The sequence below is a fragment of the Nerophis ophidion genome, linkage group LG06 (genome assembly GCF_033978795.1).
Source record: "Nerophis ophidion isolate RoL-2023_Sa linkage group LG06, RoL_Noph_v1.0, whole genome shotgun sequence".
Classification (NCBI taxonomy): Eukaryota; Metazoa; Chordata; class Actinopteri; order Syngnathiformes; family Syngnathidae; genus Nerophis; species Nerophis ophidion.
Genome location: NC_084616.1, coordinates 50,579,414 through 50,602,324, shown reverse-complemented (window position 1 = coordinate 50,602,324; position 22,911 = coordinate 50,579,414). Strand labels below are relative to the sequence as shown.

The 22,911-nt window shown below is 37.8% G+C and overlaps 1 protein-coding gene across 1 annotated transcript in view; it reads left to right on the top strand.

The window, feature by feature from the left end:
• LOC133554889 (zinc finger protein 704-like) overlaps nucleotides 1-22,911 on the top strand; it is a 108,825-nt gene that overhangs the window by 76,595 nt on the left and 9,319 nt on the right. The window contains exons 5-6 of the mRNA XM_061904145.1: nucleotides 10,815-10,915; nucleotides 11,532-11,805. Of these exons, the coding sequence (XP_061760129.1) occupies nucleotides 10,815-10,915; nucleotides 11,532-11,805 (375 nt within the window). The remainder of the gene's footprint in view (nucleotides 1-10,814; nucleotides 10,916-11,531; nucleotides 11,806-22,911) is intronic.

The following is a 22,911-nucleotide window of genomic DNA, read 5'->3' as shown; positions in this document are numbered from 1 at the left end:
ACTAATAAACAATGCAAGCGTGTCTTGAATTACATATTTAAGAGCTTAAATATGAATTTCTAATGGAAATGTCTTCAGTGGTTTGTGTGAAATGTCAAGATTGCAAACATAAAAGTACAATTCTGTACAAGTTATTTTGTGTTCAGTGTTTTAATTATGATTATTTGATGTAGGCCAGGGGTGTCCAATCTGCACCCCGGGGACCATTTATTTGCAAGCTTGCAGCTTGTTTTTAATTGGCCCACAACACAATCTACAGACAAACTAAATGCATTCCGGATTTTAACATGGCTAAAAGATAGAAAAAAATATCCAGCCCAAACCCCTCCTAAAGTGAGAGGAGCTTCTTCTTTCTGTGTCATCACAAGTACGCTGCCAAGAATTTGTCCAGATGTTTTGCGTAATTCGTCACGCACCTTGCACACACTAAAGCCCTATTTCAAAGATAACTGCATCCGCTTGGTGTTGATATTCGTGTCGGAAATTGTTGGTCTACCGCTTCTTTTTTACTTTCAATTTTACCTTGTGCGACATATTTTTTTTTTTCCCCTTGGCCTCAGTCTGCACCCCCACTCCAGGGCCTAGGCTAAGACCAATTTTTAAATTTTATTTTAATCTTCTATTTTTTTCTTCCACCCCACACCCCTTGTTTACCTGTATGTCATCTTTTTTGTACGGGGCGCCGGAAGCCGGCAGACCCGTCAGCGATCCTGTTCTGTCTCCCTGTAATGTTTGTCTGATCTTGAATGGGATTGTGCTGAAAATTGTAATTTTCCTGAAGGAACTCTCCTGACGGAATAAATAAAGTACTATCTAATCTAATCTAATCTAATCTAAATTCTTCCTGATATCACAGTTTTGGTGCATAATGGTCTGTCCAAAATATTTCAGTTTTCTCGAATATGCCATGCTCAGTAGTACAGCGTTCGTATTTAGCTGTTACAATATACTACTGTTACTTCTCTTGTGCATCCAGTCGATACTCAAGATTCTCTTATAACACCACATCTCTGCGGCATTTATTCTTTTCTCCTTGCTGTTTATGATAGTACATCCGTCACATCCGTATAGCATTAACGGCCATCTTACTGTCTTCAGGATTTTTAGTTTCAATACTGTAGTATTGATAGATGGGTCTCTCCAAATGTTATTTAGCTGTACTAATCTCTGCTTTGCCATTGCAATTCTTGCAATGATATCTTATGTGCACTTTTCATCCTCTGATTTTATGGATCTGAAGTACTTGAAATGGTCCACCACTGCCAGTGCCCTCCCATTTATTGTTATAGTGTGGTTACTTGTTCCACAATGTTCATCACTTTGAACTTTTTGGCATTTATTTGAAACCGGTTGTTTTTTCCTGCTTTATTCACCCAAATTACAAGCTCGATCAGGTTTCCAAGGGAGTTGGTTATGAGGGCTGTATCGTCAGTGTATCTAATTTTTATGCTCTGGCCTCCTGTTTTCAAGCCCAGTTCTTCTATTTGTGTTTTTTTTTTATACCTAGTTCATATATTCATGTTCAATAGATGTGGCGGTACAATACAGCTTTACCGTTAGGGCTGTGTGGTTTTGAGAAAAAACTTTTCCTCTCCCAAATTGCAATTGCAATTCGATTTGACAATGTTTGTATATTATACATAAAAATACGTACAACTGCAAACATAACAATTGAACGAAGATATGTTACTTTCAGACTTTTAAACATATTCTAATTTCAAGGTACCACACATTAAAACAATATGCTCTAGTTTACTTCAAAAGAGTAATCAAGAAAAATCTATACAGTATTATTTTAATGTGATCAATGTATATATATATATATATATGTATCTTTTATTTCTCATGACTGTAGAATTGTTACCATTGTACTGTAATTAGAAGGTATATAAGCAAACAAAAAATAAAATGGACTCATTTCTGTAAGCAAATATTTAACCTAAATAGATATTCAACATCTTAAAGTGCATTGTCTTTCCAGTTGGAAAAATTTGGTTGGATGTTGTCTTTGTGTTTATTGGTATCACGTGATCATGGCATTTCTGCACGTTTGTTCGTGTTGATGCGCTCATATTGCTTGTGCAATTTGAAGCTGAAATATTCTCACAACGGGACATTTGGTTTTATAATCTTATTTTGAAAGGCTCTCTGTACTGTGAGTGTGTTGGCGGCTGTCCCCCGGTCCAAGACAAAGATTGTGAAAGAGTGAATAGAGTGGTGACTCTGTTCAGTTAATTCTACAGTTAAGTAAACACGCTCAGGTGTTAAAAGCGATGCACAAAGTAAGACATCTGTCTTCCTCTTTGAAGCAAGAGACGAACAAACGCGACTCTCAGCAATTCTGATTGGCGAACATGTTTTCAGCAGCGGGGGGAAAAAAAAAAAAAAAACTCAGCCTCTTGCAGTTATTTACCGCACTAATTAAAACCTTGTTGTCGATTCGATTTTGATTAATCGTGCAGTCCTACTTTTTGTCCTCCTTTCTTTACGGGGGAAATGTATCGCAGTGTTGGATGTTCCTTGCAACTGTTGCCAGGTGGTTAGTATATGTTTGCAGTAAGACATTCAGGTGTTTGGGAAAGCCCATTACTTGCATGTTGTTGAGTAGGTCTTCAGGTCGGACGTTGTCAAAAGCTTAACTGTTATCTTAAAAATTTAGAAGGCTTCTTGTCCGAAATTTTTCACTGTTTTATTAATATCTGGACGGTGAAGAGCAGATCAGTGGCATGTTTTGGGGGTGGCAAGTGCCACTACTTAAGTCTGTGCCATCCCACTCAGAGGCGGAGTATTTTTAAAGCAGTGTTTTTTTAAACCATGGAACTTATACCACTCGGTTCCATCCAGTTGTACGCCTAAAATATGCTTTTTTTTTCAGGTGGCCCGATGGTTTCCCCAAATTTACGTTTGAATCACGATTAAAAAAAACTTGAAAGCCATCCAGTAGGCAGAGTCCACAGGAATAAGAAGTGACCACATGCCAACACAAGTTTCACTTGCACAGACTCAGTATACATGTACTAATTTGGACAACCAATTCGACCTCATGGTCTAATTATTCCAAAACCAACACAGAACATTAAAATATGTGGTACGAAAACACATAATTTGCTCACTCAACTATGTGTGTATTATAAAAAATGTCTTATTGTACCACACAATTCAAAAATAAATTTATTTAACCTATTCAGTAGACCACTTGGACTTGTTTGACGCATTTTAGTTGCTTGAGGGACATCGATAGAAAATGGATGGATGGCTAGAAATTTCTGATGGATTACAAACCTTTTAGGAGGTCAGGGAAGTAAACATGGTGAGAATGGTTCACATATTTTTAATATTCAATATTTGATTATATTACATGTTGTAGTGGCGGGCAATCAAAAGCCAGGTGTATACCCATGACGCAACTTGTGTAAGTCATTTTAGTTACAATATATTTTCTTACACAAGCGTGTTCAAAGTGTTTGCCTGCTAACACACTAAGCCAGTGGCTGCTACTGCTTCGTCTCAAACTAGCTAAACGTAAATTCTAGATTGTAATACATGCATCTCTCACCTGGTGTTTGACAAATGTGGCCATGGACCGAGAGACTGATTTACTTTGACATCTCCGAGTTGGCCAAAAAGATACCAAAAGACGCTCGTAGCGGCAACTTTTTTTTAACCCTTCATGAGGATTGCGTTTGAATCTTCATCTACACAGAATTATCCTAGCAAGAGTGGGAATGTTACAATAAGTGCTTGTTTTATTATGGTTTATTATAGTTCGTTTGTATGTTTAGCAGCTAGCAATGCTGCTGGTGTTATATTGTCACAATAAAGCTGCATCTGTCTAGCACTCGGCTTATAAAACTTATTGCTCATCCTCTTTATTCTGGCTGAAAAATATAAGGTTTTCAATCTAGGCCTAGGCCAATGACAAATTTTGCTTGACGATATATTGACCTACGAATTATTGCAGATAAACATTATTATCGTTATTTTTATGAGACCAGATTAACTATTGCTGTCATGATAAACCATAACAATAATGCATATATTTATACTTTAATATGCAATAAACCTGTATTTATAGTGTACTTTAACATTGTAATTTGAAAAAAATTTTGGAATCTCCAAGTTAGATAAAGCAAACAAAGAACAATAAAATAAACTTTGTCTTTTAGAAAAATATTGCACTTTAATAAAAATTACAACCAAAAGCAAATAATATCCTGGGGGGGCTCAAATAGACACAACCTTAGCACTAAATCAAATAGCTACATAAAGTATTGACAAGCAAAGTTGCACTTCAATGTAGACCTCTGACTACATGTAAACATGTAGTCAGGGGTTGAATTGTACACTACTTAACTGACAATCAAGTTAGGACCCTCTTAAGCAAAAGTGGGAAGTAACAATATAAACATGACAGCTTAAACAGATGTATTAACAGATCATATGCAAAACAAAATTAGGTTTGGCAGATGTGAGGAATACGTGACGACATGACAGCACTATTAAAAAATACTAGTTTTATAACAGTATTAAATGGCAGCATGCCTTTAGTGTTGTGTTTAACCACACTTTCTATGAGCACAAACCATTTTGCACTGTTTTGTTTACACTGACCTGGTTTGTTCACTAAACGCGAAGTGAGTACTGACTGTCGGTTGTGTTTCAAGTGGGTGTGCAGGTTTGTTGTAATTGCGCACATAGTATCATGTTGTTCCAAAGGTTTGAACTGAAATATTATCTCATTGGTGTGGTGGCATTTGGTTTTATGACCATTTTGTTCATGTTAGCTGCTAAATGCTAACTAGTTGCACTGTGTGATTCTAGTGGGCAAGAGGCCACGTGTCGCTGCACAGAGTCAAAGACACTTAATAAGTCATGATAATTCACCCCCTTCTATTCATTCAGCTATGGTAAAAAACACGCTGTAGAGGTTTCCCTCTTGGGGTGGGTTCTCCTGACACTGACAGATCTTCGGGAGTCCGGCAGACAGTTTGAATCAAGTATTTTATTTGACATAAACCCACGGGGGTGGCTTGCTTTCCAGCAATATATGTTTTTCCAGTCCGGCGTGTCTCTCTCTATCCGTCTGCGCACCAGCTACTCCAACTCCAAACACGTGTCTCTGTCCGGCTGCTGCTAATAAAGGCTACATTGGGATTAGATAACAACCCCCAGCTGGGCAATCTACTGACCTGCTGCTGGCTTCGGAGCCGGTCCTTACACACCTCGCTCCGCGGCAGCCCCGCAGGCCATGCCCTCCCCACACGTGCATTTCCGCAAAAAGCGACCAAAAGTGTGAATGCTCTTGAAGCATGTACATGGCGTTTTATAAACGCTGGAAAACTTACTTTCATTTATCGTCGGTAAAAAGACTTATTTGGATCATAATTTTGTCCCAAAGTAATAAATGTTGGCTCTCACAAAGTCTGTTAGATTAGCATTGTTGTTGATTGGGAAGGGATATGTGTTTTTTTAAAGCTACGTCACGTATTATGTGACTGACATCCTCATTAGCTCTCAAAATGGCTCAGGAATATCTGTGAGATTGATACTTATTTGATCATATCTATTTACTTGTAAACTTTGGAAGTCTTTTTGGTGTCATACATCAGATATATGATAATGATAATAGCTTCAATATAGAGGCAACTTGTTTTTCCACTCTACTAGTACTTTAAAAACGTTATAGTTGGCGTAATGATAATAATATTAGTAAATAAAAAGAAGAAATAAAAAAACTCTAGTGATATGTTTTACAGACCATAAATTGTACACTGTATCCCATGCTTGTACAATAGCACACATTACAGTTCAAAATGTGAATGTTTTGAGGTGATCAAAATTTGATCTCTGAAAGGGGTACATGTCTCGATTTCTTCCACAGCACGACCCCCACCCACACATAAAACATTCAGCTCATTAAAAATAATATTTTTAAAATTTTCGTTCTAAGTGTGCCATAGCACTGACACTTACATTGGAAAATATATTGTAAATGACTGCTGTTTTCTGATTATTATAATAAAACATTTAACTAGTTATGTCAGCTTGGTCTGACGTTGCTCACATATGGTCCGAGGAATGCTTAGGGAGTTTGTGCCTTGCCTCAGATACATGAAAAATTTAAGGGAACATTACATATGACTGACATGAGGATATGTTTTGCTCCTTCACATCTTCTTTTGCTACTTAATGTAGAAACGAAAAAAGCTTTTTATCTGTTAGGCTTGCGGTTTGACTATTAACGAAAAAAGGACACCGATGTGGAAAGCAAGCCCAAATAACAGAAAGTTGTAAGCGATGCATATAAATGAAGACAGTCCAGATGTAGAGGCGTAAAAGGATTAAGGCACCAAGTGACTGCATGTCGTCAATATGAAACTCAATATTTCCTCTGGCATTACAGTGTTAAATACTCCACAATCTGTTGATTGGACTATTTAACCTCAGTGGAGCAGAGACACAGTAAAGAGCATTGAGATTCACAAAATGTTGGATGAAAATTTCAAAAGAAATGGTCAACTTTTATGAGCAGCTGCAACTGAAACAGTTTGATTCCTTTGCTGGCAGTGGGTTAAGAAGATTGTTAAACGTGGTAATCGCCAGACTTACTGTAGCAGTGTTAATGCAAGAAAAACGCTTTAGGAATTAGGTGATTTGTGTTTGTTGGACTTAAGAGCTTTGCTGCTTAGATTTTATGAGTATGATTTAAACATGGCATTAGTCGCACTCCAGCACCAATGAAGAACAGATTAGAACAGCGTCGGAGAATGGAGCGTTAACTCTTGACACACAAATTGATCTTACCCCTTCCCCTTTCCCTCCTTGCACAGCCTTGTTCTCATGACACTTTTGAAAGGTGCTAATATAACACACCCACTCTCTTTCATTAGGTGAAGTGCAGGTCCTTGCCTGCTCTTGGGAGAACTACCGGCCCCTTATACAGCACAGAGGAAATAATTCAGCAAAAAACATATTTCCCCATGTCCTTAGACCAGCCGCTGAGCCTTGTTGGGATATATACGTACAAGTTTTACGCAAATTTGTACTGAAATTACATGTAACAAGCATTAAATATTGTGTTTGTTGTAGTTTTTATGCAGGAAAAAGTCACATTGACAGTGACTCACCCTTTAATTATACTTATCAATTGACCGTAATTTTACCAAAGATTTTGCGATTTTTAATTTTCTGAATAGTTTGGGGATACTTTCTTTTACAGCACAATTGTTTCTTCCGTGCAGTAAGTTTTGGCTGGATAAATTTGGCCTTATCAAACACTTGGTTGAACATCCCCGACCTGTGACCTCTTAAACCCACGTTTTGCTGAAGTACTGCCCATATCTACAGGTGGTCCTCTGTTTACAATGACCCAAGTTGCGACGTTGATTACAAAAGTGTTCCCATAAAATAATTAAAAATTAAATTTTGGTTCGGTAAGAAGAGATTTTCTCGAGAACTAACAACTAGAACACAGATGTCAAACTCAAGGACCATGGCCCACCACATCATTTTATATGGCCCGCAGAGGCCTGGAAATAGCATGTCAAAAAAGTACTTTAATTTTTGTTACTAAATGTATTTGTTTGTTCTTTTTTGACAGAAAAGAAAAATACATGCAATTACGTATATTTTAAACTTTAATATTATATAATAATGCAACGTGTATATTATCAAACATTCCATTTTTTTTTTAAATAATTAAATATCTGCTTGATATACAGTTTTAAAGCAAGTTATCGATCAAATTCTACACTGTACAAGTGACAATGGACTTTACAGTAAAATTCTGGTGACTGAGCTACCAGTTTTTACTGCAAAATTTATAGTAGCTTTTACAGCACATTACTGTAAATGGAAAAAAAGTCCCACTGTTTTTTTACAATAAACTTCTGGCAACTGATCTTCCAGTGAAAAAAGCTTTGTTACTGTATTTCCATTCACAGTAGTACACTGTAAAAACAACAGCCATAGATTATATGATAATATAAATTGGCAGCTTGGTTGCCAGAATTTCACCGTTACAAAAAGTGGCATTAACAGTAATGTGCTGTATTAAACACCACTAATTTTAAGGTAACATCCTGGCAACTTTTTTTTATCGTAAAATCTACATTTTTTACTGTGCATTTAAAACAAAACTAAACACCAAATGCGGAGATAAATATGTAATAATTTAATGAGGCGTAGACGTTGATTAATCACTGTTACACGCGACCTTCCGAGGGCAGCCATAACTGCAATGTGACCCTCGATGAAAACGAGTTTGACACCCCAGTACGAGAACCAGCCTTTGTAAACTATGTGGATGTGTGTGCTTGAAGAAGCTAGCTGCTGTTGCGACAACTACATTGAGGATAATACAGAAGCGTTATTTATACCAAGAGTGGGAGTGCACCAAAAAAAAAAAAGTCATCACCTTAGAAGTGAAAATGAACAACATAAAAAGATATAAGACCGGATAAACGCCTACCAACATTAGCCGCACATTTCTTCCCAATCTTCTTGCCTGTCACGACCTTTATTGACCATAGAATATTCATGCTCATGGATGCTATAGGGGTCATTGATTCTGTTATGTTACAAGAAGTTTTGGCAGGGAAAGAAGATGTTATTTTTTTTAACTAGTCTGGAATAATATTTTAAGAAGGTGGACATGCCTGCAAAAGCTTTTATTGTGAAGGCCGGGAGTCTGCGGTTAAATTTGGAGCACTTGACAAATGTAATGTGTGACATGACAGTGAGATGAAGCTCGATGTAAATAATGGTCTCAGAAAAGAAGTTTAAAGGGGCCATATGTAGTAACATGGCCAGAAAGGGTACTGCAATCACGTTCAAAATTCTGTAATCCCCTCCCACTCTCCATGACTGATGTTGCCAGATACGCAGTCGAATTCAAATCCTACTCCAAGGAACTTCAAATGGCAACCGACGAGTCATACGCTGTAGTTTTCTCTTGTTTATGCTTCTTGCAAGATGTTTTTCTAAGTAATTATGCCATATTTTACTAATGTCAATTAGCCAAACGTATTTGTAAAGTCATGCAGCAATATTTTCGTCAGGAATCGGGACAGATTGTTGGCATTACCATGCTAAAATGTATAGTTTGACCACGCGGACGGCCATCAAAATAATTATATACAATAATATATTATATATCGCACAGGCCTACTTTGATGGCAAGCTAAGGCCAACAGTAAAATTACTGCCACATTTCGATCAGCATAACTCCATCTTGCATCCAACCTGACACACTGCATTCTCTTCCATGTAAGCACATCACTATCTTTCAGTACAGAGTGTAATTCTGTAAGGCAAACCACGTTACGCAAAAAACCACGTTACGCATAAATCATATAGCCTACTACCATGTCGATACACAAAGTAGAAAAACATTACATGCTTTACATTGTACCAAGCAAATACCACCCTATATGTGCCTGATGTACTGTACATATGGTACCAAAAACCACAATCAACCATGCTAATGTTGGAACAGATTTCATCAGTGTATCAGCATATTGAGGACGAAATAGGCACTGACAATACCCATACCCATATGTGTCATTGACCGGGCTAACATGCTAAGCTACACTACGAGTGTGATGGTGCTTCGCTCCTAAGCATTCGTTACATGAACATACTAGCTTTGTTAGACAAGATCATAGATTGCTTTGGATGATACAGTTTATGTATCATATGTCAATTTCCATTTATTACAAGTATTAAGAACATTTAAATGCGTGACTTACCTATCAAGGAGAAAATTAAATCTTCTCCGCCTTCAATCGTCTCCATCTTTTAAAGGCATCCCCGGTACAAATCCTCTTTTTGTTCCTGGCTTTGTCATAAATAAGTGGAGAATTGTAACGCTTTTTAGATTTACTAAGGTCTGAAATATTTAGTTACTTTACAAGTTACTAAATATTTTTAATTGATCAAACGGTGGATGGCGGGTCATCGAAAGAAAAACAACAATATTTTGGGGCTGTAAATATAATATTGAAATGAGCATGTCCCGGCTGAACTACTGTTATCAGTTATAAAGGTATTCGAAAATAACATGATTTATCAATGCCTTTTGACATATCAGGGCCATTTAATGAAATTACAATGAAATGAAATTATTACATATGGCACGTTTAAATAAGGAATTATTCTGTTTTTGTGATTGTTTCATTTAATTCTGATATATAATCTGTTTTTTTACTGTATTTTATACGTGCATTATGTGTTTTTTCTACAGTGTGAGTAACTTAAAAGTTATTTAAGCTATAATTGTTGTATAAGATCCAACATACACAAAAGTCGTCTTATCACTCTGTCAGAACTCGTTCTTAACTACAGGCCCGCCGCCGCCCACCTGTATGTAATATCGTTATAGCCCTCCACCAGCTGCACTTTCAATATCTATCAAATCACCATCAGAAGGTTAGTCGAGTTCATTTATTCTTGTCATTTTGGAATATGTAAAAGAGCCCAACAGGCAAGCGCTCCATTTGTCTGATCTTTTTATCTGTGAGGTCTCTGTTTTAGCAGCTTTCTGCTCTAATATGTGTTTAATGGGGATAGCTGTCTACCCCTTGTTGGGCAGTGTTCAATACCCCACGAAGGCCTTTCTATTGAGGCTGCCAGTTTGAGGCACTTGGAGGAATCTGGCAGCACCAAAGAATACGCCCGTTATTCTGTCTTGGAAATCTCATCAACATCCAGCTAATGAGTGAACACAGAGATTGATGATGGAGTCAACAAACAAAGTTAAAGGGAATGGTGTCATATTTCTGTTGCCCTTACATATGTTATGGTCCATTTTTCAGAACTCAATGAAGGTGATGTTCAAGTGTTTGTGGAAGAACTGTGAAAAGGTCCTCAGCACATCCTCAGGAATCCAGCGACACGTCCGCACCGTCCACCTCGGGTGAGTTGACCCTGTAAAGATTTAGACATATGTAATTTGTTACACGTTGCGTTCATTGCATGACAAGAAATGGCTTTTCCTTTTTTACCTGATTTGTGTTGTCATCATTTCATAGCTTCAGACCTGTTGTGTGAAAAGTTAAGATTTAGATTCAGAGGTGAGACAGAAAGCATGTTTGTGGTCATCAACTACAAAATGTTCAATATCCAGTTTGCTTCATCACTTAAGCTGCACACTACTTTCTCCTGCCACCTGCTGGTTCCAAGAGGAGTTACATATTCACTTAACTACCTTTTTATTGGCATGTAGTCCATTCCATTACCTGTTATTAAAAAAGTAATCAGTAAGTGTTAATTTTCATCCATATTCTATGACAATTGTATTTTGTGCATCACACTGGGTGGTGTCCCAATATTATCAGCCACACCTCCCAGTATAATGCATTGTTGTGAACCAAGTCCACAATATTGTTAAACTAATATTAAAGTCTTTTACAGTCTGGCTTTCAAATATATTTAATTGATTATTCTCGGTCCCTACCACACTGACAGATTGTAAATGAATAGCTTTTGGACACAAAATAAATTATGATTAGTTTCCTTTGGCTAACTTCCAGGCGTAACAGTGACTCTGACTACAGCGACGGAGAAGAGGATTTTTACTACTCAGAGATTGAGGTCAACATGGACAGTCTGACAGAGGGCTTGTCCAGTCTCACACCCACATCGCCCACCACCGCTGGTCCTCCACCTGTCTTCCCACTTCCGCTCGCCGACGTCTCTCACTCAGAGCACCTCACCATGAATGAACAGCAGAGCCATGCCCCGACACTGCTCAGCCAATCAGCGCCTTCCACGCTCTGCCACATCCGCACTGACCATGCTTACCAGGTAGGTCCATGCCACACATATGAACAGAGGAAACACACAACACACAATTGGTGAACAAAACAAAAACAGTCTTACTAGAGGTATGTATCTCTGCAAATTGAGATGATTCAATATGATTCTACTAAGGATACGTAGAAAACAATACAATTTAGAAACGTACTTGGTACGAATGGATTTGATGCAATATGATCCAATTTGGTTTGATTGCTTGATTGAAAAGTTGTATTAGTAGATTGCAAAGGAAGAGAATACATATATGAAAAAGTACAATTTACACAGTACAGTACATATTCCGTACAATTGACCCCTAAATGGTAACACCCGAATAAGTTTTTCAACTTGTTTAGAGGTTTGTTCAGAGGTTTGTGCAGTACAGTTCCTTGTTCAAAATAGACTTTTATTTTACATAATAAATGATCCCAGGTCAGTTCTATACTTCAACACAGTTTATCTTCAAATAAATAAAGGACCATCTAACAAGGTTTTATGTCTAAAGGGTTAATTTGTGTCCTTATTGCAAAGCTTTTTGGAAAATTATTAATAAAAAAAAAAAAATATATATATATATATATATACATGTATATATTATTTGGAATTCAAATGTGAGATTGGAAAATACAGTGTTGTAACAATTCAATGTATACCAATTGAGTGCAGGAATATTTGTTACTTTAAAACGCAAGACCTACTTTCGGTAAATAAGACTGAAGCAATCGATGATGTCTCAGAACCAGCCAATGGGGTATCAAGTTTGCAGTCACGTGACAGGGATCTTACGGTGCAGCTGCAAACAGGCAGTTTATGCAGCACTACACATAACATCCGATCATGCAATATACCGTATGTGCTTTGGTGCCTTTTTAAGGAACACTTTAAAAACGTGGAGGTTGCTGTGCTTTAGTGGAAAAAAAAAATCATACGACACCGTAAAACAAAATGACCGAGACTGATCACACAATAATATAAAATCTAGGGATGTTCCGATCCCTAGATTTTGATCCCTAGTGATCAAAATAAATAAATCATCAATCAGAGGTAATTGGCTTAGAAAGGCATTAATCAGCATGGGCTGATCACAGACTTTTTCTCAAAAAATAGGCCAATACTGATCGATGGGCACATCCCTGACAAAAGCTCACACTTTGTTGACTGATTGACTGCTAAAAATGTAATAACAGACCACCTAAACAGTGGAATGGAATTTTACACTATTTTACTGACTAAGACACCCAGAATGTACATGAAAATATAGAACGAGATATTTACAATATTAACTATGAAAAATAAAACGCTCACTATTAAGAACATATGAACGTCACTCCTTTTTACTTCGATGATGAATTTATGGCAAGGCACTCAACATTAAATGTGCATTACCGCCACCTACTGCATTGAATTGTGAACCAGAGTTCCCTTCCTTCTCCCTCGCTCACATACATACTTACATATATACCTTCCCATGCAAAAATCTATTCCATAAATTTGCCTCTTCTAGAAACTTTACTGAAATTATCTGGTTGCTGCTTAGGACCCCTTTGAGAGTAACCTTCTGTCCGTGTCTTGTAACATCCTTTCTTAGTTTTCTCCTTTCTCTAGTGTATTTCCCACAATGAATGATTGCATGTTCCACTGACTCTAGCTCATTGAAGCTCTCATATAATCCTGTTGGGTGTTTTCTTATTAGGTGCAATGTCTCATTCAGTCTGGTGTGTCCTAATCGAATATGACTCCTTCATCTTTTGTGTTCCCCCTTAAAGTTATTCCCGCTACTTTTCTACTGTGTTCTGTACTGCATATAATTGTCTTTTTGTTGTACTTACCTCTAAGGTAGTTTGTACGACGGTAGTTGGCGATATAAACAACATTTTGCAGCATTCGGTCGTCACAGATGCTAAGTGTCTTACTTGCGATTGCTGTCCACCCCCAAAAGGCATTGTTTAACTAATCTGTGGTAAATTCAGCAAGCATAGTTTTTTGTCCTCTGTTTGCTATCCATATCGCATTCATGGTAACAACGCTATCCTCATGTTCATGTTTCACTATAAAATGCTATTTTAAACTTGATGTGCGGTGATAACAGGAAAGTTTGTCGCTGCAATAGTAATTAATTACCTCAGTGTTATCTAAAGTTACGTCCGAGTTTGTTTTGAAGGAGGCACAGCACATCGCTCTAACCGGAGCTGCCAAGCCTCACCGTTTGAACGTGACAGTCACGCGATTTAACTCTTTCTCACGTTACACGCCACATTTGACATTTCTCATGCTTATATTCTCCATTCTCTACTCTGTATATTTTTTTTATAATAATAAACTTTGCAGAGTAACCAATCCCAGACCAAACCATCAGTCCTATGTTCCTATATTTAACCAACCACAGAAGACACCACACAAATTCAACCAGAAACAACGTTAGGCGGGTGTTGATGTCTCTCGGTCACACAATTTAGTGCAGTGTTGCCAACTGAGCGACTTTCTCGCTAAATCTAGTGACTTTCTTTCTCCAAAGCAATTAACGACAAATCTAGCCACTTTTTGGAATGTTTTGGAGACACAAAGCACGTAAAGCTCTGCATGTAATGTCCTCAACAAACAGCCGCGGCTGCCGTGAGTCCCTCTCCCATGTCTGCTCTTGGACACCTTGTACTGAAAACAAATGTTGTTGTACTTTTTAATGCAATGACAATAAAGATCCATTCCATTGTCGTCAGAGCAGAGAGGGGATGCTCACCCACTCTGTGCAAAGCTGCCTCTGTTCCTGCTGGAATGCGATGTAAATGTAAATTTTTATTGGATCCACTTTGGACTGGACTCTCACCGTTATGTTAGATCCACTATGGATCAAAGAGGTCAAATCTGTGTTAAAAAGGGATTTTTTTTGTCAAAGGCATCATGCAACTCAAGTCTCACTCTTTTCTCATTTTCTGAAACTTGGCAGCCCTGCTCTATCCATCATCTCTGACATGTGATGTGATCACAGCCTGTACAATGCAGGCCACCCACCGGCAGTCAAAAAAAAACACTTTAATTAACCTTATCCATTCATGATAATATAAGGATTTTGTTTCAGTAATCAAATGTGTGAACGTATGTTGACAGCCTTAATTTAGTCACTCACACACACACACACACACACACACACACACACACACATATATATATATATATATATATATATATATATATATATACAGTATATATATATATATATATATATATATATATATATATATATATATATATACAAACCCCGATTCCATATGAGTTGTGAAATTGTGTTGGATGTAAATATAAACGGAATACAATGATTTGCAAATAATTTTCAACCCATATTCAGTTGAATATGCTACAAAGACAACATATTTGATGTTCAGACTGATAAACTTTTTTTTTTTTTTTGCAAATAATCATTAACGTTAGAATTTCATGCCAGCAAAATGTGACAAAGAAGTTGGGAAAGGTGGCAATAAATACTGATAAAGTTGAGGAATGCTCACCAAACACTTTTTTGGAACATCCCACAGGTGTGCAGGCTAATTGGGAACGGGTGGGTGACATGATTGGATATAAAAACAGCTTCCCAAAAAATGCTCGGTCTTTGACAAGAAAGGATGGGGCGAGGTACACACCTTTGTCCACAACTGCGTGAGCAAATAGTCAAACAGTTTAAGATTGTTTCTCAAAGTGCAATTGCAAGAAATTTAGGGATTTCAACATCTACGGTCCATTATATCATCAAAAGGTTCAGAGAATCTGGAAAAATCACTCCACGTAAGTGGCATAGCCAGAAACCAACATTAAATGACTGTGACCTTCGATCCCTCAGACGACACTGTATCAAAAACAGACATCAATCTCTAAAGGATATCACCACATGGGCTCAGGAACACTTCAGAAAACCACTGTCACTAAATACAGTTTGTCGCTACATCTGTAAGTGCAAGTTAAAGCTCTACTATGCAAAGTGAAAGCCATTTATCAACAACATGCAGAAACGCAGTTGGTTTCTCTGGGCCCGAGATTATCTAAGATGGACTGATGCAAAGTGGAAAAGTGTTCTGTGGTCTGATGACTCCACATTTCAAATTGTTTTTGGAAATATTCGACATCGAATACTCCGGGCCAAAGGAAAAGAGAACCATCCAGACTGTTATCGACGCAGAGTTCAAAAGCCAGCATCTGTGATGTATGGGGGTGCATTAGTGCCCAAGACATGGGTAACTTACACATCTGTGAAGGTACCATTAATGCGGAAATGTACGTACAGGTTGTGGAACAACATATGCTGCCATCTAAGCGCCGTCTTTTTCATGGACTCCCCTGCTTATTTCAGCAAGACAATGCCAAGTCACATTCAGCATGTGTTACAACAGCGTGGCTTCGTAAAAAAAAGATTGCGGGTACTTTCCTGGCCCGCCTGCATTTCAGACCTGTCTCCCATCGAAAATGTGTGGCGCATTATGAAGCGTAAAATACAACAGCGGAGACCCCGGACTCTTGAACGACTGAAGCTCTGCATAAAACAAGAATGGGAAAGAATTACACTTTCGAAGCTTCAACAATTAGTTTCCTCAGTTCCCAAAAGTTTATTGAGTGTTGTTAAAAAAAAAAAGTGATGTAACACAGTGGTGAACATGCCCTTTCCCAACTACTTTGGCATGTGTTGCAGCCATGAAATTCTAAGTTAATTATTATTCGCAAAAAAAAATAAAGTTTATGAGTTTCATCATCAATTATCGTGTCTTTGTATTGCTTTCAATTGAATATGGGTTGAAGAAGAATTGGCAAATCATTGTATTCCGTTTATATTTACATCGAACACAATTTCCCAACTCATATGGAAACGGGATTTGTATATGCACATACAGTGTATGTATATGTATATATATATATATATATATATATACATATATATATATATATATATATATATATATAGATATATAGATATATGTATGTATGTATGTATGTGTATACATATATATATATATATATGTATGTATGTATGTGTATACATATATATATATATATATATATATATATATATGTGTATATATATATATATGTGTGTATACATGCATATATACTATGTATATATATACACATACAGTATATATGTAAATATATATGTATGTACTGCAATGAGGTGGAGACATGTCCAGGTTGTACACCCCGCATTCCGCCCGATTGTAGCTGAGATAGGCACCAGTGCCCCCCGCAACCCCAAAGGGAATAAGCGGTAGAAAATGAATGGAGGGATGGATGTATATATGTATGTGTATATATACATATGTGTGTGTGTGTGTGTGTATATATATATATATTTATATTTATATATATGCATGTATGTATGTATGCACATATATGTATATATACATATACATGTGCATGTATATGTATATATGTGTGTGTGTGTGTATATATATATACATGAATATATATATCTTTGTGTATATAAATAAACTGGATACTTATGTGTGTATATATGCTTGTATACATACATGTATATGTACACATGTGTGTGTTTACATATATAAATATTTATGTATATGTATACATGTATATATATATGTGTATATATACATCTATATGTATATATATGTGTGTATATACACATGTATATGTATATATACATGTATATATGTGTATATACATGTATATATGTGTATATATACACTTTTATATGTATATATACATTTATATGTGTATATATACATGTATAGATAGATAGATAGATAGTACTTTATTGATTCCTTCAGGAGAGTTCCTTCAGGAAAATTAAAATTCCAGCAGCAGTGTACAGAGTTGAGATCAATTTAAATAAAAGTAAAAAGTAAATAATGGGGGTTTAAATGGAAACAAAATAGAGAAACATTACAATAAGAATAAAAACTAAAAAGCAACAATGGGAATAAAAAAATAACAGTAAAATAAGAATATAACAAGACAAAGTAGGCAGTAGTGACCATGTTATGAAAACGTATTGCACTGTTATTGTTTTGCATCCCCTGTCATCCTAGTACCCCCCGCCCCAGAGATGAGTTGTACAGTCTAACGGCGTGTGGACAAAGGAGTTTTTGAGTCTATTAGTCCTGCACTTGGGATGAAGCAGTCTAGCACTGAACAGGCTCCTCTGGCTACTGATTACGCTATGCAGAGGGTGACTGGCATCATCCAGGATGCTCACTAGTTTGTCAATAGTCCTCTTCTCTGCCACCGTCACCAGTGTGTCCAGTTTCATTCCGATTGTAGAACCGGCCCGCCTGATCAGTCTCTCAAGTCTGGAGCTGTCCTTAGATGTACTGCCCCCCAGCACACTACCATGTAGAACAAAACACTGGCAACCACAGACTGGTAGTACATCCACCTGAGTTTTTTGCAGATGTTGAAGGAGTGCAGTCTCCTGAGGAAGTACAGCCTGCTCTGTCCTTTCTTGTACTGATGGTCCGTGTTAACAGTCCAGTCCAGGTTATTGTCCACCCAAACCCCGAGGTACTTGAATGAGTCCACGGTCTGTACCTCAACTCCCTCGATCACAATAGGTTGTGACCGTGGACTTGACCTCCCAAAGTAAATGACCAGCTCCTTGGTCTTTGATGGATTGAGCTGCAAGAGGTTCGTGTGGCACCAGACAACAAAGTCCCTCACCAGATTCCGAAACTCCTCCTCTCTGTCGTCCCTGATGCACCCGACGATGGCTGTGTCATCCACGTACTTCTGGATGTGACACAGCTCTGAGTTGTAGCAGAAGGCAGTAGTGTACAGGGTGAAGAGAAGAGGGGCTAGCACCGTTCCCTGCGGTGCTCCGGTGCTGCTGATCACAGTGTCAGCCGTGATGTCCTTCCGTCTGACGTACTGTGGCCTGTCGGTGAGGTAGTTCAAAATCCAGGCAACCAGGCAGGGGTCCACTCGCATTTTGTAGAGGCGCTTCTGGTAGCCATCCACCAGCTTCTGGCAAGCTTCTGTTTGAATTTTTTTACCACTCCTCTTGACCAAATTGGTGCAATTCAGCTAAATTTGTATAAGTGTATATATATGTATATGTGTATATATACATATTTATTTGTATATATAATGTATATGTATATATTTGTATATACGTTTGTATGTATATATATGTATAAATGTGTGTATATGTGTACACGTGTGTATATATATATATATGTAATGTATATATGTATACATCTGTATATGTATAAGTATATATGTGTGTATGTGTATATATATATATATATATATATATATATATATATATATATTACAGTTTTGGTCAAAAGGTTACATACACTTTTAAAGAACCTAATGTCATGGCTGTCTTGAGTTTCCAATATGTTCTACAAGTCTTATTTTTTTGTGATAGAGTGATTTGAGCACATACTTGTTGGTCACAAAAAACATCCATGAAGTTTGGTTGTTTTATGAATTTATTATGGGTCTACTGAAAATGTGACCAAATCTGCTGGGTGGCAGGGACGTCCTCTTGCCTCAGGGAAGAGGACGTTCCTGCCACACAGTCCACCACAGGCACCGGTGGAGGTGAGGCAAGTCCAAGGCCCAGCTGCAAGACCACCGTGCTGTAATTAAAATACAGCAGTGTTAATATTTGGTTACATGTCCCTTGGAAAGTTTCACTGCAATAAGGCGCTTCTGGTAGCCATCCACCAGCTTCTGGCAAGCTTCTGTTTGAATTTTTTACCACTCCTTTTGACCAAATTGGTGCAATTCAGCTAAATTTGTTGGTTTTCTGACATGGACTTGTTTCTTCAGCATTGTCCACACGTTTAAGTCAGGACTTTGAGAAGGCTATTCCAAAACCTTGATTCTAGCCTGATTTAGCCATTCATTTACCACTTTTGATGTGTGTTTGGGGTCATTGTCCTGTTGGAACACCCAACTATGCCCAAGACCCAACTTCCGGGCTAAAGATTTTAGGTAGTCCTGAAGAATTTGGAAGTAGTACTCTTTTTTTCATCGTCCCATTTACTCTGTAAAGCTCCAGTTATATTGGCAGCATTACAGGCCAAGAGCATAAAACTACCACCACAATGCTTGACGGTAAGAATGGTGTTCCTGGGATTAAAGGCCTCACATTTTCTCCTCCAAACAAACATATTGCTTGGTATTGTGGCCAATAAACAACCTTTTTGTTTCATCTGACCACAAAACTTTCCTCCAGAAGGTCTTATATTTGTCCATGTTATCAGCAGCAAACAAGCCTTAAGGTGTCGCTTCTGGAGCAAGGGCTTCCTTCTTGCATGGTCGCCTCTCAGTCCATAGCGATGCAAAACATGCTTGGCTCTGGACACTGACACCTGTGTTCGAGCAGCATTCAATTCATTGCAGACCTGCTTTTTGGTGGTTCTCAGTTGACTCTTGATCATCCGGACCAATTTTCTCTCAGCAGCAGGTGATAGCTTGCGTTTTCTTCCTAAATGTGGCAGTGACAAAACGGTGCCATGCACTTTATCCTTACGAACAATTGTCTGCACAGTTGCCCTTGGGACCTTAAGGTGCCTTACAATGGCTCCAAGTGACTTTCCTTGCTTGTTCAAGTCAATGATTATTTTTTTCAGATCTGTGCTGAGTTCCTTTGACTTTCCCATTGTCACGTTTGTAACCGAGTCTAATGACTGCATCACATGAACCCTATTTAAATGGACTCAGAGAAGTCAACAGGTGTTGTCAATCATAATCACTCACATGAAGATAAGAGGCCATGCCATGAAGCTAATTTGATTTGATTGTAACTTTTCTACATCACCAAAATTGATAATATATGTTGCACCCAATTAGGGCCCCTGATTTTGAGGGCGCAATACAATGATTCATGTTAGTAGCTGTCAATCACAGACAACGTCGTCACACAGACGTGCATGCAAAGAAGATAATGAGCAAATTTATTTAAAAAACAAATTATATTGTTGACTTGTTGCTGTTTTGGTGAGTTAAATCATGTATTTTTTTTTATTGTGTTTTTGTAAGTTTTAACCTTATCCTTTTGCTTAATGCGTGTTACTCGTGTCTGACAAGGAAGACAATGGTTAGTTGCATCTCATTCAAACACCATTAACTGCAAAGTTATATTTGCAAATGCACAACAATGAACACATGGCTTATGAGAGCGGTTCTCATAGAGAAATTTGGCTAAAGAGAAGCAGCTTCGGTAATTGGATTTATTGAAGTGCATCCCAAAGTAGACAGTTTTTTTTAAATACCCACGGCCACGGAGGGTGACAGCGACAGTGGTCAGTGGGCACGCCACCTGTCAATTGTGACAGACGACCTCTCTCTTTGTTTCCTTGAATATAGTCCTGTTGTGCAACTTTTTGCATTTACATCAAGGATGGCTGAGTGTGTCAAAGCTCAGTGTTTTGGTGTCCCATTCAGGCAGTCCCGTTGTGACTTGCAACAGTAAGCGGCGTTGTGGAGGGGGTGTTTGATGTTGGAGACATTCAATGTCACTACTGGGAAAAACGCCACAAATGGGGAAAATGTTAAACAACTCTTTTGTTTTACGAAAATCTTTGCGATACCTCCATTGTTTGATTTTAAATTTTCAGGACTTATGCACATCCCAAATACTCAAAATCAGGTACCAAAAAGTAAGAAAATTTGGTTTTGTATGATAGATCCCTTTAAGACTCTCAGGTGCATTATAAATCATGTCCATGTTGCACATTTTGTCTTTCTTGTTCTTCTTCTTTTTCTTGATCTTTCAGTTCTTGTTCTTCTTGTTCTTCCTTTTCTTCTTCTTCTCCTTCTACTTCTACTTCTTCTTCTTCGACTTGTTTGTCGTCACTCTTTACTTCACTTGTCGAGCTTCAAGTGACAAGTCTCGCAGGACATTTATGTGAAGCGAGATAGGGACACACACACATGCGCACACACACACACACACACACACACACACACACACACACACACACACACACACACACACTTGCAGCAGTAACAGATTAATCAAACTGATTCATAACTTATCGGGCCATATGCCGGTTTATTTTACGTGTGAATCAATCCAGGTACCCGTGTACCCAGTACATATTTTAAACTTTAACCTATTTCCGATTCAGTTAACGTTTTTTTGTTATACCACCAGTTGTGAAATAAAACGGCTTTACATTTCCATTATATTCTCTCAACCGGGGCATTTTTTTTAGTTCAGCGTGGAGAACTCAAATGCATCGGGTCACCTCCTCCTCTACAGTGTGGGAGGATGTACCAGTGTGAGAAAGTTTTCTTCAGTTCATATCCGCTAAAGTTGAGGCAAAGAATTAAGTCAGAAAGCTATTAGTTGCAACACTTTACTTTACCTCCTACTTCTTCTCCTCGTCCTTCATTTTCCTCCTCTTCATTTAAGCCTACTAATTCATGTGGTTCTCATAGTCATTATTGTCACCGACGTCCCACTGGGTGTGAGTTTTCCTTGCCCTTATGTGGGCCTACCGAGGATGTCGTGGTGGTTTGTGCAGCCCTTTGAGACACTAGTGATTTAGGGCTATATAAGTAAACATTGATTGATTGATTGATGTGCACTTCTCTCTTGGTTGCCCTTGGAGGCAACAAAGAAATGGTGTCAGTAAGCCTTAAAAGGTTTGTTCAGTTGCCATGGCAACGGCATAATGCATTTATAGGTTGCTGTATAACAGTGTAGTCATTTGCGTCATGGCTTTTATGTATCTTAAATGTCGCAAAATTTTCAAGAAAGGAAAATTATGTTTCGTAAACATTTAGATTAGCCTGTTATAGCTGTTCCTCCTAGCATCCGCTTCCTTTTCATCGCCATGTGTAATTCCCAACTCTTTTTTTTTTATGCTAAAGGCCATGAAGACAAAAAACAGCAATTTTTTTCAAGGCATAAGGAATTTACATTAACATTAAATCTGCAGTTTTTTAGAATAGTTTTAATGCTCATAGCAAAAAATAGTTTTTTGATAGCTTACATATTTAGTCAAACCCCTTGTTGCCTACAATAGCAGTACATCACAGTAAAGGCACTGGGCTACTTCAATCTTGGACATAAGAGTTGTCCCCCAATAAATAATTAATCTTTTTTGTGTTTTTCATCCGTTTTTCGCCGCGTCTGCATTGTTCCTGTTCCCCCTTGTC